Source organism: Neoarius graeffei, chromosome 19, assembly GCF_027579695.1.
Source record: "Neoarius graeffei isolate fNeoGra1 chromosome 19, fNeoGra1.pri, whole genome shotgun sequence".
In the NCBI taxonomy this organism is placed as follows: domain Eukaryota; kingdom Metazoa; phylum Chordata; class Actinopteri; order Siluriformes; family Ariidae; genus Neoarius; species Neoarius graeffei.
Genome location: NC_083587.1, coordinates 39,631,059 through 39,656,880, shown reverse-complemented (window position 1 = coordinate 39,656,880; position 25,822 = coordinate 39,631,059). Strand labels below are relative to the sequence as shown.

The following is a 25,822-nucleotide window of genomic DNA, read 5'->3' as shown; positions in this document are numbered from 1 at the left end:
AGTATGAAAATTAATGTAGATATAAAATCTTCTGCCAAATTATTATAGCATGTTAGAAAAAAAATTTTTAAAAATCGGAATCCTCATCTCCAATTTACGAGTCCGAATGCAGTTAATGCATGAGTCCAAATCTGAGTCATCAGTGCTCAGATCCAAGTCAAGTCACGAATCCTTAAAATTAGGGCACGAGTCGGACTCGAATACTACGTACAAGCCTGCTGAAGAGCTCTCCTGTAGAGTATCGCCTTGCCTTTATGCATGTATCTTCTTTGAAAACAAATCCTCCCTTGCCCCAGGATCACTGTTTGGTGTCTGCTCATAATTGCATAGTGAGACTGTCCTCGTTGCCTTTGTGCATTAGCCCATCAAGACTAAAAGGATCTGACAAATAAATAAAATTGTTACATATATGAACTGTCTTAATAGTTTTTTTTTTTTTATGAAATAGATTATTCCTTTTTCCAAACGCCTGTCTGCTTTTTAATTCCTTTCGCTTAGTCAGGCTCTAATGATATGATATATGACGTATCATTTTGTTTGATATGAGGCTGTTGATTTAATTTCAGTGTTTCATTGTAGACTGTAATGATAAAGGAGGCTGTTCAGTGATGTTGAATCCACCAAATATTGTATGCGTGCAATACTAACCTTCATTTGTATTGCGTTTTTCATGCCAGGGGCACAAAATGCTTCACATAATGGTAAATTTTAAGTAAAGGCATTCCAGAAAAATGTCCAAAAAAAAAGAAAATATAAAAAAGCTGTAAGCTATAAAAACATTTAAGGAAAAAATATGGAACATGTAATATTAAAACTAAAGTCTATAAGACATAAAGACATTAAGAAAATAAGTAAATTTATTTTTTTCGCGGTCCAAATCCTGCGCTCTGATTGGCTGGTGAGTAGGTCCGTATCCTACGGTACGGGCCTCTGGCGACTCGCTCGTTCACAACAACGACAAACATGGTAGCATTTTTTTGTCAACATTTTATCTTTTTTTTTTTTATAAGATTTATAAGATTTTTATCAAAAATCTTATAAATTTTTGCCAGCATTTCTCAGGAGAATAGCATTAATTTTACATCATGGATAGCGATAACGAGAGTCTTCACAGCGAAAGTGAGTTTTACTTCCCTGAGGAAGAAGAAATAAAAGAAAACATTTCAGGAGAAAGCTAAAAACCTGTAATTTGCTAACGCTGAGCAAAAGCATGGCTGAATCCTGAATGACTCCTATTTGTATAAATAGGGGACTACATAGGCGGCAAAATGTAGTTTTTTTTCCCTGCCATAGAAGTGCACTTGTATACCGAGGAAGAAGCAATTCACGTTACAGCCATGAATGAGGATTCAAAATGGCAGCTCACCTCGGTTTTCCCCTTTCGGGCGCTCTCGTTTTCTGTTAGAATTTGGTAAAGAAAAATATAAATATATTATTTACCAGCTTAAGGTCGGTCCATATCGTGAAATGCCGTGACCTCGGCCTTGAATACTGACCTCGGCCCAGAGGGCCTCACTCAGTACTTTCAAGACCTCGGTCACGGTGTGTTATTTATTTTTTATATATATGAAGACATTAAGAACCTGGAGCATCTCCAAATGCAGAATAATAAATTATATTTGACCTAATACTTTTGGAGGTAAGCTGTTCCAAAGTCAAGGAGCCATCACAGAGAACGCTTCATTTTCTTTGGTCTTTAGTCTGGACTTTGGAAAAGCAAGTAAGCCTTGGTCAGATGATCACGGAGGTCTTGCTGTTTGATGGGGTGCTATTAATTCAGATCCATACTCTGGAAACAAACCATGGAAAGCTTTAAAAGAGGTCAATAAACAACACTAATACATACAGCTAATACAACGCACACACATGCACGTGTGCACAGTAAACTCTCATTTCTCATTCAGTCTCACTGATCACTGTAGTGATTGATTAGTGAAGAACACAGGATTCAACAGCACGTCTACTGCTACAGAGAGCTACGTGACTCCTACAGCACTCCTAACGAACATCAGAATGGGAAAAGCCCCATGCTACAGCCCCCTCATGAGCCACTCCAGGAACGACTTGGCCATGTTTACCTTTGTTACATTCTATATAACTGTTATTCCACGAAATCGAGTCGTACGTGAGCTGATAGCCGACGAGGCGCGTAGCACCGAGTGGAATAACTTCTTTTTTTTTTTTTTTTTTTAAATGTTTTGTTTATATATTAACTTTTATTTGCGTTTTAGTTTTTTATTTTTTACATGTATATGTTTTATAATTTAGTGGAATAACTTTTATTACATCCACATTATATTCACTGGATTTTGAGAAACTGAACATTTTTTGTTTATTTTTTGCAAATTTGATATATTAAAAACTATACAAAACATCCAACAAAATCCTTTCCGCTTAGAATGTAAACAAACCGGTGAAATGACGTTAGCAGTTTGTGAAAAATGTTATTATTATTATTATTATTATTATTATTATTATTGAAAAATAAAAAATAATTTCGTACCATCAAATACTTTTATTCCATATTTTGCTGCCTTTCTTTTTGTATTTTTGGGGTTTTTGTTTTCGAGTAGTTTTTATTTCGTCCTCATTTGGTTCAGCAACACACTCCACCATTTTGTTTTTCTCTACTCACGGTATATAAGCTGATAGCCTAGTAGTGTACAGTAGCCATTCGGAGCATGCAATTGCTCTTATCCAGTGAAATGTGGATAGAATAAATATGTTGCTTAAGTTCTGAATGGATCACACAACAGCTATCATTTAAGTTTCAACTTTTGTACTTTTTAATGTTGACTGTTTTTAAATAAATTGAAAATGGAAACCAAAGTCATATATTCATGTAATGCTTACGTTTTTCATAAAGCAAAAAATATTGTATTGAGACCCCACCATATCAGTATGAATTTTGTATATCGTTACACCCCGAGTGCTGTGGCTTTATAGAATGCAATTTAATACCATAAAGTATTTGTGTCTGTGTGTGACTTTTGGAACTGTGTGTGTGGGGGGGGAAACCTTACTCTTATCAAATCAAACGCTGTTCTTAAGCTGCTGACACACTGAAGTGGAGAACTCACTGAAGGTATTTAGGCATCTGGCATGTGTGGTGGGGTGTGTTTTTTTATTGTTTTTTTATTTTTATTTTTTTCCTTCTGTTTTGTAACCAAATTTTTTTTTTTCCCTTGCAGTATATGACACTGTCTGAACTGCCCTCCGTAGTTGTGTTCAAGGATGGGACCTACTTCACTTATGACGGTGAGTGTTTAGTCTTCAGGCAAATGGAAGTGAACAAAGGGAATTTGAAATCAGTAGTTTCCAAAAGTATTGGAACATCAAGGCGCTATACACTGAAAAGACACGTTTGTGTTTGAGATCAAAATATGAACGAGACAATACATCTCAATTTCAGCTTCCGTTTCCTGCTATTTACATGTAGATGTGCTGATCGCTTGGTCCTGCCACTCAGGGAAATGCATAAATGCATGCAAATTAGTCGTGGATTCCCCCCCCCCCCCTTCCCCAAGTAGTAGCACATTATTCCAGGTCATACTGTACAGCTTGCATTTCAAAACAACCCATGCACACACTCCAGTAGTTGACAAAATACAGATACCGTAAGTCACGGACTACGGAAATCTAATTAAAAAGGATACAAAATACGGAGTGGTTACAGATTTTAATACGGATGCTAATAATTTAGACTGGTCACGGACGTTTCAGTCTGTTACAGATGATGAACCACGGATAAAGAATTAAGAAGTCTAAAACAGCTAAATGTTTGGAGTGCTGATGTTCATAATTAAAATATCTTCCCTGTATGTATATGTTTACTTTATTAATTTACTCTTGATACTTCACAGAAAATATCACACATCTGTGAATAAAAGATCCGTGCTTTGTATTATAGCTTTTTATTTTCTGTGAATCTGTATTCCATGACTTGATGCAATAAGGATGCCTGGGGAGAATAGCACGTGCTCAGACAACGTCACATGTAAACAATTACCTGATTGGTCAGATGTTTTATTGGACCAGGTCCAGGCCTGGAAAAATGGCTCCAGAAGCAAACACACCAATACCGATAAACCCAGACCTGGGCTTTAGGTATCGTTATCGGTCTGGTGTGATCACCAACCACATAAACTGCAGGGGACCCATTTATTTATAGTTATCGGTATTGTGGGACCGGGCCTTAGACAACCCCTCTGCCCGTCCTTTTTCTTTTCATATAGGATATTTTTTTTTAGTTCACGACACTGATATTAAAATAACTGGTTTTAACAGGTTTTATGAAATGTCTGCATGTAAGAGATGTACAAACTACTTACACTTGACAGTATAATTTGTAGATAAAAGTGCATTGTCATTTATGATCATAAATATATGATTTGAAAGTGATTTAATCAAAGTTTACATTTATTTGTCTTCTGGGTAAATTTACACACCCTGGGGAACAGGAGTAGGACAAACGTATATTTTCTGAAATTACTGGATTTTTGTCCATACCAAATTTCTTGTTTAAATACTTGTTAAAAAAAAAAAAAGAATCCATTTGTCTTTCAATTACGTTCATTATGTCATATATTAAATATAGTTAGTTTTTTCTTTTTTATCAGACATCTAGTTTTTAGGTTTGTTTACCTGACATGTTTCGACGTACGACTGTCGTCTTCCTCAGAGTGTCACCGGATGTTATTGGTGACGCATCTTTTATCAGCCGATGTTTCCGAAGGCGTGGCCTTCCTGTCTGGTTTGACAGGTCGGTCACGCCTCCTACTGTCTGTTTGTCCCCTGCAAGATGGCACTCCAGGTATGGGAGAGCATGTATGCTCCTCATCCCGGTTGATGGTCCTCGGACTTCGCTTACGGATCTCCATGGCCTCCCTGATCCAGCGCTGATGTTTATCATCTTCTGTGCGGATGACTCTGGCATTCCCCCAGTCCATAATATGATTTTCCCTTTTGCAGTGATCTGTTATGGCTGACATAATTTTCCTGTTGTGCCTTTTCTTTTATTGTTCGGGTTTGTCTTGCAGCTGTCTCCTTTTCGCACTCTTTATGTTCACACACAAGGAAAAATGAACATAAGAAAGAATGCGAAAAGGAGACAGCTACAAGACAAACCCGAACAATAAAAGAAAAGGCACAACAGGAAAATTATGTCAGCCATAACAGATCACTGCAAAAGGGAAAATCATATTATGGACTGGGGGAATGCCAGAGTCATCCGCACAGAAGATAATAAACACCAGCGCTGGATCAGGGAGGCCATGGAGATCCGTAAGCGAAGTCCGAGGACCATCAACCGGGATGAGGAGCATACATGCTCTCCCATACCTGGAGTGCCATCTTGCAGGGGACGAACAGACAGTAGGAGGCGTGACCGACCTGTCAAACCAGACAGGAAGGCCACGCCTTCGGAAACATCGGCTGATAAAAGATGCGTCACCAATAACATCCGGTGACACTCTGAGGAAGACGACAGTCGTACGTCGAAACATGTCAGGTAAACAAACCTAAAAACTAGATGTCTGATAAAAAAGAAAAAACTAACTATATGAATCCATTTGTATCCAGTTTGATAATTGAGTCCCGAAACCTTGTCAGAAAAAAACATCTGTCTACAAGTTAAGAGTGAAGTTTCAGGCTACATCCACACGACAACGGCAACGAGATTTTTTTTTTTAAATATCGCGTCCACATGGGCAACGGATCAGTAAAATATCAGGTTCATATGGCAACACAACGCTTGCTGAAAATGATGCAATACATATGCCACACCTCTACGTGTGCTGTAAGACGGTCCCATCGGAGACACCAGAACAATAGAAGAAGTAGACGCATGCGCATAAACCCCTTCTTCTGTAGCATCAGCCACATAAAGTTTTGATTATTAATCAGTAGCGTAAAACGAAAGACACAGAAAGAGGAATGAACGGGGGTAGATGGAAGCCGGTACGCCAACGTTCTGATATCCTCCAGAATTATTTAATGGTCCATAATAAATTGAATGCTACACGTTGATGGATTACTTTGTTCTTCTACGCCCTTTTTGAGGAATGTATTGTCAGACTTAAACCAACATCTGAAGAGGTGAGATGGCTCCTTTTTTCTTTTTTTTTTCCTATTTTTGCTGGCGGGATTGTTTTTGTTTTTGGAAAGCGCACGGGCGGTGCGCGGTTTGGTTATACTCAGTACTTCTGCAGTGTTTGGACTAAAGACTGCCCTAAGGGCTATTCTCTCTCTCTCTCTCTCTCTCTCTCTCTCTCTCTCTCTCTCTCTCTCTCTCTCTCACTTTGCACCATTACACAATAAATATTCACAGTGAAAATATTCTGTAAGCGCGTTTCATGAACCAAGTTATAGGATTTGTTGACAACTCGCATCGAGTTCGTTACACTTCTACCTGGCGTGAAGCACTGACGGTCATGTGGTTGTGACGTCATCGCAAAGAAATCTGTTCTACTCATCCAGACGACTTCGCAACGGCGCCATTGCCAGATTTTTCCACTCTGGAACCCGTTCTCAAAAGATTTCGTTTTGGGGCACCCAAAACGCCGGTGCCGTGTGGACGCAGGCCGAAACGATAAACGATTTTATCAGATTCACCTGAATCCGTTGCCGTGTGGACAGGGCCTCAGTCTGACTTGACTGCACGAGTGAGAATTTCTTATGCTGTTTAAAACGCTGTGCTTTACATGGAAACTGTTTATGCCATGTCAGACTAATAGAGCTGATGATTTGTTTGCTGGTTTATAATCCGCTTTCATTTTTGGGATTTATAGAGTATGAAGATGGCAGCTTGGCATCCTGGGTGAACAGGGAACGTTTCCAAAGTTACATGCAGATTGATGGCTTCATACTCTATGAGCTGGGGGAGACTGGTATTGCCCTGCATCACAACATACATCATATTGGTTTCATTATATTATGTGTAGGGATGTGATTTGTATACAAATCATACTGACGAGTTGTACTTTTAACACTGTGATCTACTGGTATATGTCTGTCTCTCTCTCTCACACACACACACACACACACACACACAAAAAAAAATCCAGCCCTGTCCCCGAAATCACTCACTATCTCGGGAATTTGATATAAAGGACTACAGTGGTGCTTGAAAGTTTGTGAACCCTTTAGAATTTTCTATATTTCTGCATAAATATGACCGAAAACATCAGATTTTCACACAAGTCCTAAAAGTAGATAAAGAGAACCCAGTTAAACAAATGAGACACAAATATTATACTTGGTCATTTATTTATTGAGAAATGATCCAATATTACATATCTGTGAGTGGCAAAAGTATGTGAACCTTTGCTTTCAGTATCTGGTGTTTGTGACCCCCTTGTGCAGCAATAACTGCAACTAAATGTTTCCGGTAACTGTTGATCAGTAATGATTCTCTCTATACATTCGGTCGGACAGCACTACAAAATGGCGAACTCACTATATAGGTTACTATGTAGTGAGTGATTTCGGCCACGCCAAAATTGATTCCCTCATGCATTCCCTTCTAATGGGCCGATTAGGTCCATCCTGTTCGTTTGAAGTGGACCTCAATCAATGGAAGGGATGCAGTGGCTTTTGGGATGGTCAGCTTATGAATCCACTGACATTCGCGATATGCTGCACATCGCCACAAATGCCTGGCCGCCAATAGATATGGACCACGATATGGTTCAGTGGTTTCATTGACCATGAATTCATTTAACTTGGTTGAAGGCCGACTCAAAGGGAAAATCCCTCAAAGGCTAGGGTGTGGGGGCACTTCCCACCATCTGTCTCCCAGATTCAGAGCCGACTTTGATGGCTCAGGCAGCACTTCCCCAGCCAACACTGCATGGTCCACTCCATGCTATGCTATTACAGGACCCATCCTCAAATATTCCTCTTAACGCTGCCTGTACAGCCAGCCAATTTGTTCCCAAAATTAGTGAACAAGGCTTTGGTGGGTTGAGGTTTGATTACAGCCTGACTCCACCAGTGGACGATCTGTAATCCCCTGGATTACTGGCAGGTATGTGGTACGTAGCATGTAGTTGAGAATGTGCATAGTTGAAATGTGTTTCACTGGAAGCGTGCAATAAAGGACTTAGTCTGTGATTCTAAATTGTTTTTGGTCACTGTAAAGCCACACTAGGTACAATATAAATTTGTGTAGGCTCTTTAGTGCATGTTATTTGATGTCATTTAATATATTTTACCTTATAAATGGATAGTTACTAACACTGAAAACTGAGCGCTCTGACACGCCATTCTGTGTTTTTTTTTATTTTTATTTTTTTTTTTTTATTATTATTATTATTATTATTAAATATAGATCCACTGTCTATTGGTCACTAGAATCATGATTTGCTGTTTAAAAGTGCACGTTTAATGCTATAGTTTATTATAATGTGCACGTTTAATAACTATAAACTTACTGACTAGTGTAAATTACTCGTAGTACAAAACATATTAATGCAATTAGATGTCATTCCCAGATTCTGCATCATTCATCTTTAAGACCTTTTGGTAATGAAGCATGAAAAGAAACTAGAATTATTAGAACAGTGATTTCTCAACTGATTTTTGCTTCAGGACCCACATTTTATTTTGGACCTCAAGTTGCGACCCAACATGAGACTCAATTTGTTTATCATATTGAAGTAAACCAAGAAATGCATATTAATTTTGCATAATAATGTTATTGATGCTATTACTACTAATAATCGTCCATTGTATAGGCCTAATAAAGTTGTATAATAATTTATTAACTTGGATAACAGAAAATAAATCAACCTGCATATTGGGTTGTTAAGGTTGTACCTCAAGTATTTACAGTGGAAAATATCAGTTTATTAAATTCATAAGTTTAATCAAGTGCAATATTTTTTGCAGTAATATGAAAATGGACCACTATATAAATGCATACACATACAGTGGTGCTTGAAAGTTTGTGAACCCTTTAGAATTTTCTATATTTTTGCATAAATGACCAAAAACATCATCAGATTTTCACACAAGTCCTAAAAGTAGATAAAGAGAACCCAGTTAAACAAATGAGACACAAATATTATACTTGGTCATTTATTTATTGAGGAAAATGATCCATGATTACATATCTGTGAGTGGCAAAAGAATGTGAACCTTTTGCTTTCAGTATCTGGTGTGACCCCCTTGTGCAGCAATAACTGCAACTAAATGTTTCCGGTAACTGTTGATCAGTCCTGCACACCGGCTTGGAATTTTAGCCCATTCCTCCGTCGTACAGAGCAGCTTCAACTCTGGGATGTTGGTGGGTTTCCTCACATGAATTGCTCGCTTCAGGTCCTTCCACAACATTTCGATTGGATTAAGGTCAGGACTTTGACTTGGCCATTCCAAAACATTAACTTTATTCCTCTTTAACCATTCTTTGGTAGAACGACTTGTGTGCTTAGGGTCGTTGTCTTGCTGCAGGACCCACCCTCTCTTGAGATTCAGTTCATGGACAGATGTCCTGACATTTTCCTTTAGAATTCGCTGGTGTAATTCAGAATTCATTGTTCCATCAATGACGGCAAGCCGTCCTGGCCCAGATGCAGCAAAACAGGCCCAAACCATGATACTACCACCATCATGTTTCACAGATGGGATAAGGTTCTTATGCTCAAATACAGTGTTTTCGTTTCTCCAAACATACAGTAACGCTTCTCATTTAAACCAAAAAGTTATATTTTGGTCTCCTCCGTCCACAAAACATTTTTACAATAGCCTTCTGGCTTGCCCACGTGATCTTTAGCAAACTGCAGATGAGCAGCAATGTTTTTGGTGAGCAGTGGCTTTCTCCTTGCAACCCTGCCATGCACACCATTGTTGTTCAGTGTTCTCGTGATGGTGGACTCATGAACATTAACATTAGCCAATGTGAGAGAGGCCTTCAGTTGCTTAGAAGTTACCCTGGGGTCCTTTGTGACCTCACTGACTATTACACGCCTTGCTTTTGGGGTGATCTTTGTTGGTCGACCACTCCTGGGGAGGGTCACAATGGTCTTGAATTTCCTCCATTTGTACACAATCCGTCTGACTGTGGATTGGTGGAGTCCAAACTCTTTAGAGATGGTTTTGTAACCTTTTCCAGCCTGATGAACATCAACAACACTTTTCCTGAGGTCCTCAGAAATCTCCTTTGTTTGTGCCATGATGCACTTCCACAAACGTGTTGTGAAGATCAGACTTTGATAGATCCCTGTTCTTTAAATAAAACAGGGTGCCCACTCACACCTGATTGTCATCCCATTGATTAAAAACACCTGACTCTAATTTCACCTTCAAATTAACTGCTAATCCTAGAGGTTCACGTACTTTTGCCACTCACAGATCTGTAATATTGGATCATTTTCCTCAATAAATAAATGACCAAGTATAATATTTTTGTCTCATTTGTTTAACTGGGTTCTCTTTATCTACTTTTAGGACTTGTGTGAAAATCTGATGATGTTTTAGGTCATATTTATGCAGAAATATAGAAAATTCTAAAGGGTTCACAAACTTTCAAGCACCACTGTAATCCTGAGTATGTGCAATATACTTAGCCAGACAAATAAAACAAACACTGACCCAAATACTGAATTACAAACTGTGCACTTTTATTATACAGTATTGATCGTTTATCATCTTTCTTAACCCTCTTCAGGCAACATGAGAAATATGATGAAAATGACGCATGAGAAAAGGAAAGACAGACTTGGGAAGAGCTAAACGAGTATGTTTATCACATAGGAGACCACAGTCATCGACAAAACATTTCCTCTGAAGCCCAGTGCTTCAGACCATCGGACATGGGTGACACTTGGAGAATTTTAAGGTTAATTCTAGTAGGAGTGAGCGTATTTAAGAACATCGAAGAAAAAAAAAACCAACCCAACAGTATTAGTTAAGGTATAAGGATATGGTGAACCCTTTCTAGCTGCCAACTTTGCCACCTCATCAGCAAGGGCATTACCCTTATCCTGTTTATTTTCCCCAGAGTCATGCCTTTAACTTCAACTGTGGCTAATTGTGATGGTAAAGTACAAGTGTGAATGAGGTCTGAGATGAGCGTATCATTAGAGAGGTTTGCTGTCAGTTCAGCGAAAACCACTGGAATGCCAGATTTTACCAAAGTCATGAACTACTCCAAAAGCGAGTCTGGAGTCCTCTCTCCTGTTGTGCCATGGTTCCAGACCCACTTTTGGGTGTCGGTTTCCTTCAGGCCTTGGTCTGCCATGAGTGATGCCTGTGCTCCTCGCTATGGACTGCAGTGAGCTCATTGTTCTTTTTAACATTGGAGTTGCCCAGCGCTCTGTGCAGTGGTGCTTGTGTGCTCACTTTCTGGGTCCATGGTGCGGTGTTCCGAGCGACGTTGCCCTGTGGCAGCTGTGCAGGTGGTGTGGGACATACCTTTGTGTGCCTTTTGGTGGGATTGTGGGCAGCTACGCCACTGGAGTTGCATCCTGACCTCTTTTGGTACACTTTTTCTCCAAAATTGTAAAGTGACCTTGGGTGTGAGGAGAAAGGCGCTATATAAGGCCTTTCTCACACCCAAGAAAAAGGCCCTGCCTTTTATCCATGGCTTTTGCCATGACACCCACCTCTCCCAGATGCTGGTCTTTGATTTCCGGTTTACCTAAGCAGCAGAGGCTGAGGGAGCCGAAAGTAGCCGAGCAGAGCTAGCTACAACAACTATGTTTTAGTCAGAGGATAACGTCTTTTTTTTTAAATTGTGTGTCTTTCTGGTTCAGCGTGTGCCATTCTCGGGTGCACAAACAACTTGTGAAAGCTTAAAGATTTTATGAATGGAATCTGTTTTGAGCACAAACTGACTTGCAAGACTTATTATCCAGCACCATATGCTGCTTATCTGTACATGTGATTCCTGTCTTTCCACTCACCACTGCATTCTGGACCTGAATCAACAACATTAATTCTGTGTTATTGTCTCATCTCATTATCTGTAGCTGCTTTATCCTGTTCTACAGGGTCGCAGGCAAGCTGGAGCCTATCCCAGCTGACTACGGGCGAAAGGTGGGGTACACCCTGGACAAGTCGCCAGGTCATCACAGGGCTGACACATAGACACAGACAACCATTCACACCTACGCTCAATTTAGAGCAGGGATGGGCAATTATTTTTTCCATGGGGCCACATGAGCAACAGAATTTTGTGGAGGGCCGGACCAAAAGGCTGAACTAAATTCTGCATAATATTAATTGTATTTCTTTATATAAAGCAGTAAATAACATTTGTTTTTACAAGCTGCTAAGACTGGTAAGAGTATGGAAAAAACGAGGTTGCCTTACAATGTAATTTATTCAATCAAATTTCCCAAAACAATGGTTAACAAAATGTTAACGTTTGTACCCCTTTTTTTTTTTTCCAGTCACATTCACCCCAAAACACAATAAAGACATCACAATATTGTCTTTCTACTCCACATATCAAGCAAGATACATCATATTATAATAATGATGCCGTGTCGATTCGGTGTAGGTGTCAGATCTACAGATCGGCTCGGGCTCCGGCGCCTGCTGGTGACATCACACTATGTGATTGGCTGGACCGTTTGAAGGATGATGTACAAGTTTGTGGTTGGTCTGGACAAATTATGGAAGTAGTTATCGCGGGATTAGGTTTCGTGGGATTTCATGTCATGTTCATGTCGTGCGCATTGCGTTTTTGTTGAACACAACTTCAAAATAAAAGCAGTGCACATTCAGTCCATGCATGAGGTAAAATTAGAAAATACGTTTATTTTGTAATTTCTAATTAACCTTACGCGGGCCGGTCAGAATGAACCATAGGGCCGGATGTGGCCCGCGGGCCGGAAAATGCCCAGGTCTGATTTTAGAGTCACCAGTTAACCTAACCTGCATGTCTTTGGACTGTGGGGGAAACCGGAGCACCCGGAGGAAACGGGGAGAACATGCAAACTCCACACAGAAAGGCCCTTGCCGGCCACGGGGCTTGAACCCGGACCTTCTTGCTGTGAGGCGACAGCGCTAACCACTACACCACCGTGCTGCCCCTGTGTTATTGTTGTTGAGATATTGTACATTATTCAAACATTATGCTACATTAGTCATTTAGCTGGCATTTTTATTCAGTGACTAACAATAAGTGCATGTAGCTGAGGTAGCCAAGAGCGACCAGTGCTAAAGTACTAGTATAAACAAATAGCCTACAAGTACCATCCAATATGTGGAATGATCAGCATAGTGAAGAAGCTTGGACAAATACATAGACAAGGAATTATTTAAGTATGGTATGTTTATTGTTTCCAAAGTTTGACGGCATTTGCGTCTGCATTAAAATGGTTAGCCTGTGCTTCTCTGACTGAGCTTTTGCTTCTTGAACCTATACAAGAGACATCATAGTACAGTCGGCTGGTAGAGTTCTGTTAGACTAGAGCTGGGTGCTTATGGTTCATATAGTTATGATATTCGGCAGACACTTTTGTCCAAAGCAACTTACAATATATAGACATTACATTTTTAGTGAACCAATACAATTGCTCTACTCTGACACAGTCTACCTTCCAGATGATAGCTGCTTAAGGACTGCAGGATTTCCCTAACAATGCAATGTTCCCAATGCAGGAACAGCTGACCATTTCTATCGCACCATTTGCACTCATCATTACCCAAACCAGGTGTTTAGGTTTGTTCATGCTCTGGCTAGGCTTAACCTCAGCCTTAAGCAAACAAACTCGCCCTCTCTTTTACACATAATTTTGCCAATTTTATTACTGTGTAGATAACGATACACCTCCATACTTTTGCTCCTTGCCATCAACACCCTCATTAAGAATAAAATAATTGGCAATGTCAACGTAGCTGACGTTGGGCCACAACTTCACGTTGTCTATCCATTTTGTGAGGGTAGACGGAGGGTCACTTTGATTGTATTATCCCCAGAGTATGTCAGAAAATCGGACCCATGTAACCATCTTTTAGTCATCTTTGAGCTTCAAACGTCAACACCGTGGAGCGGAAGAAAGATACCGACTTCTGCTTTGACGCAACAGTGAATCATGGGAAAGGTCAGAGTTTGGGAGCGTTGTGAATAGGAAAAGGGAATTTCATTCCATTGAGTAGTGTTACCACCAATTGTTAACAGATGAATTAACGCCAAAATTGACCCTTTTATTGGACACACAGCATGACATGATGATTTTTCATTGACTGGGGAGAGTTTCTTTATATTTATTGTGTTTTTTTTTTTTTTTTAAATATGTTTGTCATATTTTTCCACTTGTTTTCTTTCCCTTTTTTATTATGTTTCATCGTTTGTATTTATGAACTTTTTTCCCCATCCAACACTCTGTGATCTAATCTTAAAGGGCCCACGATCCACCAGTTGAGAAACATTGGTGTAGATTAGGGTTATGACTGTGAAAGTGTTTTCAAAATTTCTACTTTCCTGATGTTGCATTTGGTGAACTTTTACTCATATTTGAAGTTATTTTTATTGGGTCATGCAAAAACCTCCCGCACCCAACATCACCTCACTTTTGATAAATACATGTATATTAAATAAATAAATAAATCATGATTATAAAATAAATTCATTGAAAGATGTGTAAAGTACTTTTATATAACAATAAATTGCTTAACAATTGTTGTAATTTGTATTAATTAACAATTATAATTATTATTACAACAATCGTTAAGCAATTTATTGTTATATTAAAGTACTTTACACATCTTTCAATGAATTTATTTTATAATCATGATTTATTTATTTAATATACATGTATTTATCAAAAGTGAGGTGATGTTGGGTGCAGGAGGTTTTTGCATGACCCAATAAAAATAACTTCAAAAAAGTAATATATGAGTAAAAGTTCACCAAATGCAACATCAGGAAAGTAGAAATTTTGAAAACACTTTCACGGTCATAACCCTAGTGTAGATGATTCAGTTTCATTGTGCTTTCTTTTCTTTTCTTTTCAACAAAGATGGCTTAATACTTTGACTTTCCCTCTCTGACAGGTAAATTGGTAGCAATCGCTGTCGTTGATGAAAAAGTTTCACCAGAGGAAAGCTTGAGGTATCAACTGTTTCTTTTTGCTGTTCTTTCTTTTCTTTTCATAAGAGCTCTCACTCACACACACCGTCATGGCAAAACAGAATGGCATTTAGATGAGATACTCTGTGCCACTTAAGCCTTTCTTGCCAACTGAAAGACTTTGTACACCAAAAGCACACTCTTTCTGAAATCCAATTTGCCCAATACGAATTTTCTATCTGCGTCTTTCCTCAGGTTAAAGAGTCTTATACAGAGAGTTTCAACTGAGTACAGGGATAACTTCTCCAGGTAAGAACACGATGATGCTCAAAAGAAAATCCAGTCATTTCTGTGACAGGATATTAGGGTGTCATTTAATTTGCCAATTCTTTTTCAGAGGAAAGCAGCTAAAGCGCGCACACAAAGTTGCTGGATGAGATCATAGCTTGCAAACTAATTTATATATTTTATTAGGCATATGAGGTGAAACTTCAATCCAAATTGCTTGAAACGGCTCTTGTTGAATTCAGAATTGAATGCAGAACAACGTACGTTTTACGGAATTAAAATGTGTCTATCCGTTCTTGAGATATTACAAATCAAAGACTGAAAACATGGCGTAATTTTTAGAAAACCGCAGTAATATGTATTAGGATAGCATGGTCCAAAATGGGCCTCATAATCGCATGAGATCAACTGTTTCTTCTTTAACTTTTCAAGATATTTACGTGGAAATTGGCAGGCACATAGATAGTTATATGCTGAATACAAAGTTTGAAAAATTAGTAAAAACCAATCATGCAAATTAGTATTTGATTAGTACTAATTATAGTAATTAGGTAAAAAAATTTAAATCTGTACACTCTCCATCAAAGTTTCGCCAAGTGGCTTTATTTGTGCAATATAAAGTTGATCTTAATTCTCATTTATACGTCACAAAGAAGGAGAAATCAATGTTAATTATAAAAGATGCATAAATAAGCATTGAATGTCATTCACATCTACCATTCTCTATCAAAATAAAGTAATAAGAGTCTTTCTAATACCCTCTCTGTGCTCTGTAGGCCTTTGTATTTCTAAGCAGGGCCTAGTAGTGTTTATATAAAAGAATAGAAATGATTATTTTGATTAATATTCACAGCTTTCAAGGCTAACTTCGAAAAAACTGCGTGAGCCACATCCAATAAACATGTCCAATTAATAGAATTGAAACTGACGCTTGCGTTTCTGACTTCTGGTTTTGAAAATATCATTCTGACCACTAAGATCTCGATATTTTTCATCAAAACTACAGTTATATTCTAAAATTGTCATTTATTTACATGAATCAGCTTGATTTGAAAAAAAAAAAAAGTAGGTAAAGCTATGAAAACTCACTTCAAAGTCTCCCATGAATCAGAACATCAAAACTAGCTGATGGAAAATTTTGCTGAATACGTTATCAGAAACAGTGAGACTGAGAGAACATCCCTATTAAAGTTATCTGATTTGATATTCATGAGTAATCCAGTCAGAAACCGATCAGAAGAGAGAGAGAGCCTGACCATTTTCCTGTGACTCAAAAATCACAGGTAGTTTCCTGATGTCACGTGAGCAGAGAGTGTACTCTGGTGTACCAACTTCAACCTGCCGTTATTCCCGAAGTACTGAATTGCACAATTTTCTAAACCTACTGTGTTAAAAATTATATTGTTATACTCCTGCTCCGAAGGAGGCGGGGTATAGAGATCTTGCATGTGACGTCACAGCCGATCCAGATTGTGACAGACGCCATCTTGTAGGTCAAACGCCATATTCCGCCTTCTTCTGCTTTTACTTCTACCTTTTCTTCTGGAAAACCCTACTATATACAATTCTACTACAACGGCTGCGGCTACAAGCTCTCCTTACCTGTGCACGTTTATGTTTTTTTGTGTGTATTTTTGCGTGTTGTTCGTCTGTACCGGACTTCAATATCCACTACAACCGTATGGACTTACTGGACATTGGTTTCCAGCAGAAAATGACGGTTTGTAGCGATTTCCATCGCATGCACAACATTCCGGATGGAAAAAAAAAAAACATTCCGGACGAGACCAGATTGCGAGACCAGCGGGGTCTCCGTGGATTGTTATTGGAAGTAAAGTGAAGGAGGCGGCGCCGGGAGCCGAAGCAAAAGCGAGGCTACAGGCAGAGCCGGCCTGTTGACTAAGCTCAGAAAACAGCTACTCAAATCTCCACTGCCAAGCCTCTACCTCTCCAACGCCAGATCCATGTAAACAACACGGACGATTTGGAATTACCTTATTCTATTCTATAATCGGCTGGTCAGTGCTATACTCAATACTTAAGTGACTTACCCATCCAGTGAGGATCATTTTCTTGTTTACAAGATGCCACATCTGAGTCGCTGACAAATCCTGAATTTCTGTAAAGATAACTGTCCAGAGATTTATAAGCACGCAGTGCTTCACCACTGAACAGCGAGGGAAAGTTGATGAGGTAATTATACACGTCCGGGTATTCCGCTGGCAGTTCAAAATCCGGTCGTGAAAACTCCGTCCAGAAAGCCATAAGGGTAACAAATCTGTAGATTGTTTATTTTAGGCATATATCTAGTTATCTGTTCATGAGAAAAATGAGCCGTGTAGTCCGTCGGTTGAAATTGATCCATTCTGTACACGAGTGCAGCAGTATTCAGAGGTGTTTTTGACCGACACGATGGCGGTTGTGTACTTTCTGGTCACGTGACTGTGTATAGATATAGAAGTATAGATCTCTATACTGGTTTACCTCTGTCCGTCCGCCCGTATCTCCATATTTCCGTCCGTCCGAAACGCCCTTTTTCTCAGCAACCACAAATCATAGCCATTTGGTACCAAACTTCAGCTTGGGGTTCTATACCGTTTTCAGGTCTGTCACACATCAACTTCCTGTTTACCAACTGAATGTATTTACAAAACATATAGTGTGGATTTTTACAAAATTTTTGTAAGATTTTTCTCAGCAACTACAAATCACAACTGCTTGATATTTGGTACTGAGCTTCAGCTTGGGGTTCTATACCGTGTATACTGTTTTCAGGTCTGTCATGCATCAGCTTCCTATTTACCGACAATGTATTTATGAAACGTATAGGGTGGATTTTGACGCCATTTCAGATGCTATTTGAAATCCCTGGGGAGAGACACTGCTCTTTACTTACTTGTTTCAGGGTTAATTATTTGTTAAAGTCAACATTCATAATACGTGTCCTATTCTTTCTATTGCTCGCATTCTGATAAGCGAGAGCGGGGGGGATACGTAAGTGAGCAGTAGCTCACAGTTGGTCTTGTTAATAATAGTCATGTATTATTGAGTAGGATATTGTGGACCTTGATCAAAAATGTCAGACAAGACAGTGCAGTGATAAATCTTTTCTCTATGGCATAACAGCTTTTAAATCTATCCTGTTGGCTTGTTTGCACATACTTGGCTTTCAAAAGTCCCCATGGGGGGAAAAATGTACTATCTTTCTTTAAATATACAGAAATTTCCAGTTTGGCCATATGGATGGGAATGACTACATCAACAGCCTCATCATGGGGTGAGTATTTCTCTTCTGTCTCACTTCCTCCTTTAATTTCTTCATTCCTCCACCCATGAGCACCAAGTGGTACCTAGTGATCCAATACAAGGAATCAAATGTACCATGATTTTTTTTTTTTTTTAATTTGTTTATTTATTTAATTAATAGCATTGCTGAAATGCTCAGCCCTGTGAGCTGAGTTTATGGGTGCATGCATAAGTGCGTTCGAAGCAGTTTGGATAGGAGTGCACCATTTACTTGAGTGTTTTGAGCTTCCATTTGCTCACTCTTGTAAAGTACATATTGTATTTTGCAATCTAAAGTCTCATCTCATTCTCATCTCATTATCTCTAGCCGCTTTATCCTGTTCTACAGGGTCGCAGGCAAGCTGGAGCCTATCCCAGCTGACTACGGGTGAAAGGCGGGGTACACCCTGGACAAGTCGCCAGGTCATCACAGGGCTGACACATAGACACAGACAACCATTCACACTCACATTCACACCTACGGTCAATTTAGAGTCACCAGTTAACCTAACCTGCATGTCTTTGGACTGTGGGGGAAACCGGAGCACCCGGAGGAAACCCATGCGGACACGGGGAGAACATGCAAACTCCGCACAGAAAGGCCCTCGCCAGCCACGGGGCTCGAACCCGGACCTTCTTGCTGTGAGGCGACAGCGCTAACCACTACACCACCGTGCCACCCCCAATCTAAAGTCAAGTCAGTTTATTTGTATAGCGCTTTTAACAACCGGCGTTGTCACAAAGCAGCTTTACAGGAAATTCAAGATTTTAAACATATTGTAACACTTTGCGCGGGTGGGTGGAGCACAGAAGTATGGCAGGCCAGAACTGAGTTTCCAAAACTCTTTATTGTATCACTTTTCAGCGTACACACTCTCCCAGATGCTCAGACACGCGTGCACACACATCAGTCGTCTGGTTGGGGAGAGAGCTCCCTTCCTCCACTCTCTCCTTCCTTATATAGGGCACAGTCACTGGAGAAGACACACAAACACAGGTTAATTGACATCAGGTGCAGTGATTCTGCCACTTACCTTCCCTGACTCCGCCCTCTGGTCACAGACCAATGCTTGACCACGCCCCCGCTGCCACACACATGAACTAATACATTTATCCCTGATGATCAAGCCTGTGGTGATGATGGCAAAGAAAAACTCCCTCAGATGACATGAGGAAGAAACCTTGAGAGGAGCCAGGTTCAAAAGGGAACCCATCCTCATCTGGGTGATAACAGATAGCATGATTATAAATAACTCGCTTCTAGAAGTGTGCCTGATTATGGTCAAGAAGTACAACTGTGTAACCAGGAAATTCATTATAGTTTTAACATCTCGTGTATTTTGTTGAAGTTATCAACGGTTCATTGATGGAAACTTGAGTGTAAAATTGTTCATGACAACTGCAGTCCTAAAGTTGTCGTGGTGATTGTAGTCCTCAGCAATCATAGCAAAACTAAGTGTCCAGAACCATCTTCTAAACGCATCTTTAGACTGTCCATATGGGGCCGTCCTCTACAGGAGTGAAACGATGAGAACTCAGCCAAAAGTAGGGCATCAGGATGGATCAGGATATATAGTGCCTTTATAGCAGAGTTGGAAATTAACTTTTATATATATATATATATATATATATATATATATATATATATATATATATATATATATATATATAAAATATCTGTAGCCGCTTTATCCTGTTCTACAGGGTCGCAGGCAAGCTGGAGCCTATCCCAGCTGACTATGGGTGAGAGGTGGGGTACACCATATATTTATTTAAAATTTATTTATTTTAAATATCCACCTGACACAATCTTTCGGTGACATTTATTTATTTATTTTTTTATTTTTTTATTTTTCACCCTTGATTTGGGGGGAGGGGGAGTTGGTTATAGACTCATCATGTCATGCTGTTTTTGATTTGTGTGCATCACAGTGAGGTTGCTGTGCCGTCAGTCATTGTCCTCAACACTTCTAACGAGGAGTACTTCCTGCCCAGTGAGCCCGTGGAGAGTCTGGAGCAACTGATTACCTTCATCACGAGTGTCCTGGATGGCACAGCTCAGGTAATGCAGACTTCTAAACATTGTATTCGTAGCACTGCAGGACCTAGTTTCCTTACTGCTGACACATTTTAATACTAATAATAAACAAATACAGCAGGGATCTTTCATACATAGGCTCTTTCCAAATTCCTTTGACCAATTCTGTGGTACCTTATCCAATGTCTCTTGTAATCGGTGTTCCCAGATTAAATTTCTGTCTTCTTTTGTGTTCAACGGTGACTGGCTTTGAGAAATGGAACAAGCCATGGCGTCAGGTTTTTCTGGGTTTAACTGCAATATAAAATACATTTTTAAACAATGGAAAAATTGCAATTAGTTTATAGCTTCTCATATCAGACCATTTAAAAAAAAAAAAATGACCACAAGCAACAGCAGTAGCACTTGTTATGGCTGCAAGCAACACTCTGCATCCTCTACAGAGGATGTGAGCTGTCCCAAGGAGCATGAGGTTCTGGAGTTTGTGTGTTTTCTGGGATCTAGTCATTGTATCTCATGCATTAATGAGGCCCATTTTGGACCATGTTATCCTAATACAGAATATTACATCAGTTTTCTAAAAATTAAGCCGTTTTTTCAGTCTGATTTGTAATATCTCGAGAACGGATAAAAACACTTTTTACAGAATTAAAATATGTTGTTCTGCATTCAGTTCTGAATTCAGTGAGGGCTGTTTCAAGCAATCTGGATTGAATTTGAATTTTCATCTGATGACCCAAAGAAGACGTCGTCTTGTGTTTCTATCTCTAAAACCATGTACCGAAAATATTGCTGATGCCATCAGTGTGGAAGGGAAGCAATGGGGATTCCTCGAAGTTCCTAGAATGCTCTACAGACTGATTATCAGGAAAAAAAATTGTATTTAAATATCGTATAAATTGCTGTTTAATTATCAGGAATTTGGGGATTGCTCAGTCCTGTCTGAGCCTTTTGTCTCAGCTCTCTCTTTATCACAAAAGACCGGTTTAGTGTCTGCATCACAGCTGACATTGCCCCGATTTACTCAATTTACTGGTCTATCTATGTTCCCACTCTCACCTATGGTCACGAGCTATGGGTAGTGACCGAAAGAATGAGATCGCGGATACAAACGGTAGAAATGAGTTTTCTCCACAGGGTGGCTGGTCTGTCCCTTAGAGACAGGGTGAGAAGCTTGGTCATTTGGGAGAGACTCAGAGTAGAACCGCTGCTCCTCCACATCGAAAGGAGTCAGTTGAGGTGGTTCGGACACCTTCATGGATTAAAGTTTTCCGTCGTGTGACGGATTTCCGTCAGCTGAACTCTCCCAAGGCCAAATGTGAGGTTGGTGCTGATCCGAGGAGAATTAAAATGACGGGTGGTTGGGTAGAGATTGGGTTATAACACTGTGTTGCAACACCATCAACTATCAGCAGGGTTTATTTAACTTTTTTGTTTTTGAGCCATGCTTTGTTTTGTTCATTTCCTATATTTGATTATGTTTAAACGTTCGCTGTCTACGGTGCGGCGTTAAAAAAAAAACATGCGCTGTCAAAATTGGCAAAATACATTCCCATGTGCTTGTGTCTGACCATTTCTGTTTTGTATTAAATTAAATCTTGCCAAAATGACTTGGTTCAAACCTGGACATATAGAAATGGAGCATGTAAAAAGAAAAGAAAAATAAACCCCGGAAAGCCCGCTCCTCTGCTTCAGCCAGACTTGAAGACCTGACGGTGCAATGCTTGCAGACTGTCAGAAGTAATTAGACCTAAATTTATAGCTAACAAATCAGCAGACGCCCCAACAATTATTATTTTCGTTAGGCCAATGTGTAAGGTATGTTAGAACCGTGCCTTATAGCCTACATTATATCACAATTTAAAGGACGTTTGAGGAGTTGGAGGCTGCGAGCGCAATGATGTTCCGACATGCGCTAAACTTTATTCCCTGAAAATCATACACCAGCGTTCAATGCCCCAAACAGTCAAAATGTCTAGAAGACTACAGTTAAATAATAATCATAGCCTACTAAGTTAAATTACGTCAAAACATCTGTTTCTGGCCTATGAAATGATGGAGGAAAATGAGAACGAACGCAAAGTAGATAGCAGCCAACTTCACGCGATCTTTTAGGTAACTTAACACTCGTGTTGGCCACAATATTTCTCTTAATAAAATCTTGAATTGTTTTTGAAATTGTATTCAACACAAAGTAAGGTCAAATTATAATTTTAATTTAAGCGAAGATCCAAACTTTTTTTCTATATTGACGTCGAGCATAGAGGAGCATGTCATTCTGCTTTCGGTTTCGGCAGCATGAAAGAAGGCACTGATGTGTCTGCCATCGATAAAGGTGTAAAACAAGCGGAGGTGGGCTTGGCTGTACGAAATAGGTGAAAACGGAAAGCCATTTAGTTCATGGTGCAAAAAACCTAAACATTCCAGGCGCTTGCATTTGTGTGGTTTGCCACAAAAAAATAATATACGGAAGCAATGGAAAGAGAGTGCAATAAATTGAATATATTAATCCATTAATTAATTGATAAAAGTTATCAGTTCTAAGTTAACCATTCTCAGAATTTCATCGAAATCCACCCATAACACCCCCGTAAATTTTCAGTCAAATAAATTTTTTTTTTTTTTTTGCTTTAATCCATGCACCTTGTTAGGATGCCTCCTGGACACCTCTCAAGGGAGGTTTTCTGGGCATGCCCCACCGGGAGGAGACCCCGGGGCAGACCCAGGACATGCTGGAGAAATTACATCTCTCGGCTGGCCTGGGAACGCCTTGGTATTCCCCCGGAAGAGCTGGTGAAGGTGGCCAGGAAGAGGGAAGTCTGGGCTGCTCTGCTTAGGCTGCTACCCCTGCGACCCGGATCCGGATAAGCGGTAGAAGATGGATGGATGGATGGATGGACAGTCCTGTCTGCCTCTAAAAGCCTGTGAAAACAACACAGGCTCCGTTTTCTCAAGTTATCATCTTGTCTCATGCAGTAGACCTCCATTTTCCCCTGCTCTGTTGGTGTACTCTTGTCAGAAACACGAAACGTAACTGTCACAGCAAACAATGTAGTGTTCTTCAAAAGAACAACAGGTTTACATTGCTTTAGTGCAGAAGATCATATTTGCATTCATCGTAGAATGGTTTCTTGACTGATTTGAAGAATATGGGGCTAAATGTTGGTGCCATCAAGAAACACAGAATACCTGGACTCTGTTGTTTTAGTTGAACTGGCTTTTTTTTTGTGACAAAAAGAGCAAATGTAGCTGTGAAACCTGGAATAATGTGTTGAATCTTGAATTTTTCATCATGGCGCCAGCCCTATTGTCTGTTACACTTCATTGAACCCTTGTATGCATTCCTGACTTCAATAATCATTTGTGTATGCATAAATTCAGGTCCGTAGCTGCTTGTTGGATTTTATACTGCTGAAAAATTCTTTTTCAATTTTAACTCTATTTGCATTCCCAGATCACTAAACCAAGTGGTCCTTTCAAAATTAAATTTAGTGATTTTATATTCCACACTTGGCATAATACAAGCTACAGCAAATAATACAAAATATAATCTCTAATTTTTCAGAATACTAGTTATGAGTAGTAAAATGGATGATTTTCCTAAAATCAGCGTCAGAAGAAATGACGACTTCTATAAATCTTGAGTTAGTTTCAAGTCCGTATCTACGAGATTGACCTTTCTCTGAGCATCTGAATAGTGTTTCCGAACGACTTGATATAAATATTGCATTTGTTGGCCAATTTGGGCTCATGATTGAGAGGATAAGACAGATACAGATTTGATATTATCTGGTATCTCTGAGTACTGTATCTCAGCACAGCTTTGTTGGATCGTTGCAATAAAAGCCAACAGAAGTGAAAACGTAATTTGTACAAGAAATCCGACTCACCTCATCTCACCTTATCTAATCAGAAGTACTTGGTAATTTTTCAGTTTCAAACCTCAGTCTTAGCCAGTGTTGTAGTCAAGTCACTAAACTTTGAGTCCGAGTCCAGTCTCAAGTCCCCAGTGTTCAAGTCAGAGTCAAGTCCAAGTCATTAAAGAAAATTGAGTCGAGTCCACTATTGATCCGAGAACAAGACTTGGACCGCACCATTTGACGGTGGCTGTTTTAGCCCCATGAACATTTGTTTGTTCCTGAACATGACGTATGAACAGGTGAATGTGCTTCTCTTTGTCAGGGAGTGTGAAGTATTCTGTCAGAGATGGCTGGGAGATGGATGTAAGTGCAGAGGGTGTGCTTATTAATACAAGTGAAGACCGGTAAACAATCCAGAACGGCGGGCAAAAATCATAAAACGGTGAAACAGGCGATAGGTTGAGCGAGGCAAAATCAAAGACGAGAAACGGGAAATCAGGGATCAGGAAACCAAACAAGGAAATAAGGCTTGTTAATGTGTGAGCAACGCAACTCAATACTTCACAAAGTAAGTATTTTTTCACAGTTTTTATATCGGTGCGCTGATTGCGCCTTAATCCTGTGCAGGCGCGAGTCATTTACGGCGCTTGCGAGTGAGAGTTCGCTTGGTGCGCACACTGTCCGGAGCACACTCGAGAGTCTATCTGATGCGCACACCAAGGCATGCTGGTGTGAGACTCTTGCATGAAATTAGTACAAAAATTAATATAGATATAAATATCTTATGGCATGTTACGAGAAATAAAGAAAAAAGTCAGAGTCCTCGTCTCCAATTTACGAGTCCGAATGCAGTTAATGTACGAGTCCAAGTTCAAGTCCGAATCATCAGTGCTCCAGTCCAGGTCAAGTCCCAAGTCCTTAAAATTAGGGCACGAGTTGGACTCGAGTCCGAGTCCTGGACACACATACTATAAGCCTGGTCTTAGCTGAGAATAAATCTGAAGTAATTTGAAGACATTGGTACAACCAACTTTTTTGGAATTTGGTTGAATTGACATGGGATGACCAACATGCTGTTATTGTGTTGCGGTATAATAATTATTCACTTGGCTACATGAAAGCAGTGACATTTTAATTGTTAAAGGGCACAAGCATTTAGCAACACTTTGCCCACCTCACTAACACCACTTTCACTGTCTTTGTATTTACATGAACAGGCTTATGGAGGGGATGGACTTTTCCAGAGACTCAAGCGCGTGGCCTATGATGCCAGATCCACCATCATGGTGAGTGATGACCTCAATTTACCCATGACATAACAAGCAGGGGTGG

The 25,822-nt window shown here is 39.7% G+C and overlaps 1 protein-coding gene across 2 annotated transcripts in view; it reads left to right on the top strand.

The window, feature by feature from the left end:
• Positions 1 to 25,822, top strand: part of LOC132867264 (protein disulfide-isomerase TMX3-like) — a 57,348-nt gene that overhangs the window by 21,547 nt on the left and 9,979 nt on the right. For both annotated transcript variants that reach the window (XR_009650727.1, XM_060900062.1), the window contains exons 9-15: positions 3,192 to 3,258; positions 6,789 to 6,887; positions 15,004 to 15,061; positions 15,275 to 15,328; positions 18,528 to 18,584; positions 20,525 to 20,654; positions 25,708 to 25,776. Coding sequence is in view for 1 of the 2 variants with exons in the window: in XM_060900062.1 (XP_060756045.1) it covers positions 3,192 to 3,258; positions 6,789 to 6,887; positions 15,004 to 15,061; positions 15,275 to 15,328; positions 18,528 to 18,584; positions 20,525 to 20,654; positions 25,708 to 25,776 (534 nt within the window). In the remaining variant the exon portion in view is untranslated. The remainder of the gene's footprint in view (positions 1 to 3,191; positions 3,259 to 6,788; positions 6,888 to 15,003; positions 15,062 to 15,274; positions 15,329 to 18,527; positions 18,585 to 20,524; positions 20,655 to 25,707; positions 25,777 to 25,822) is intronic.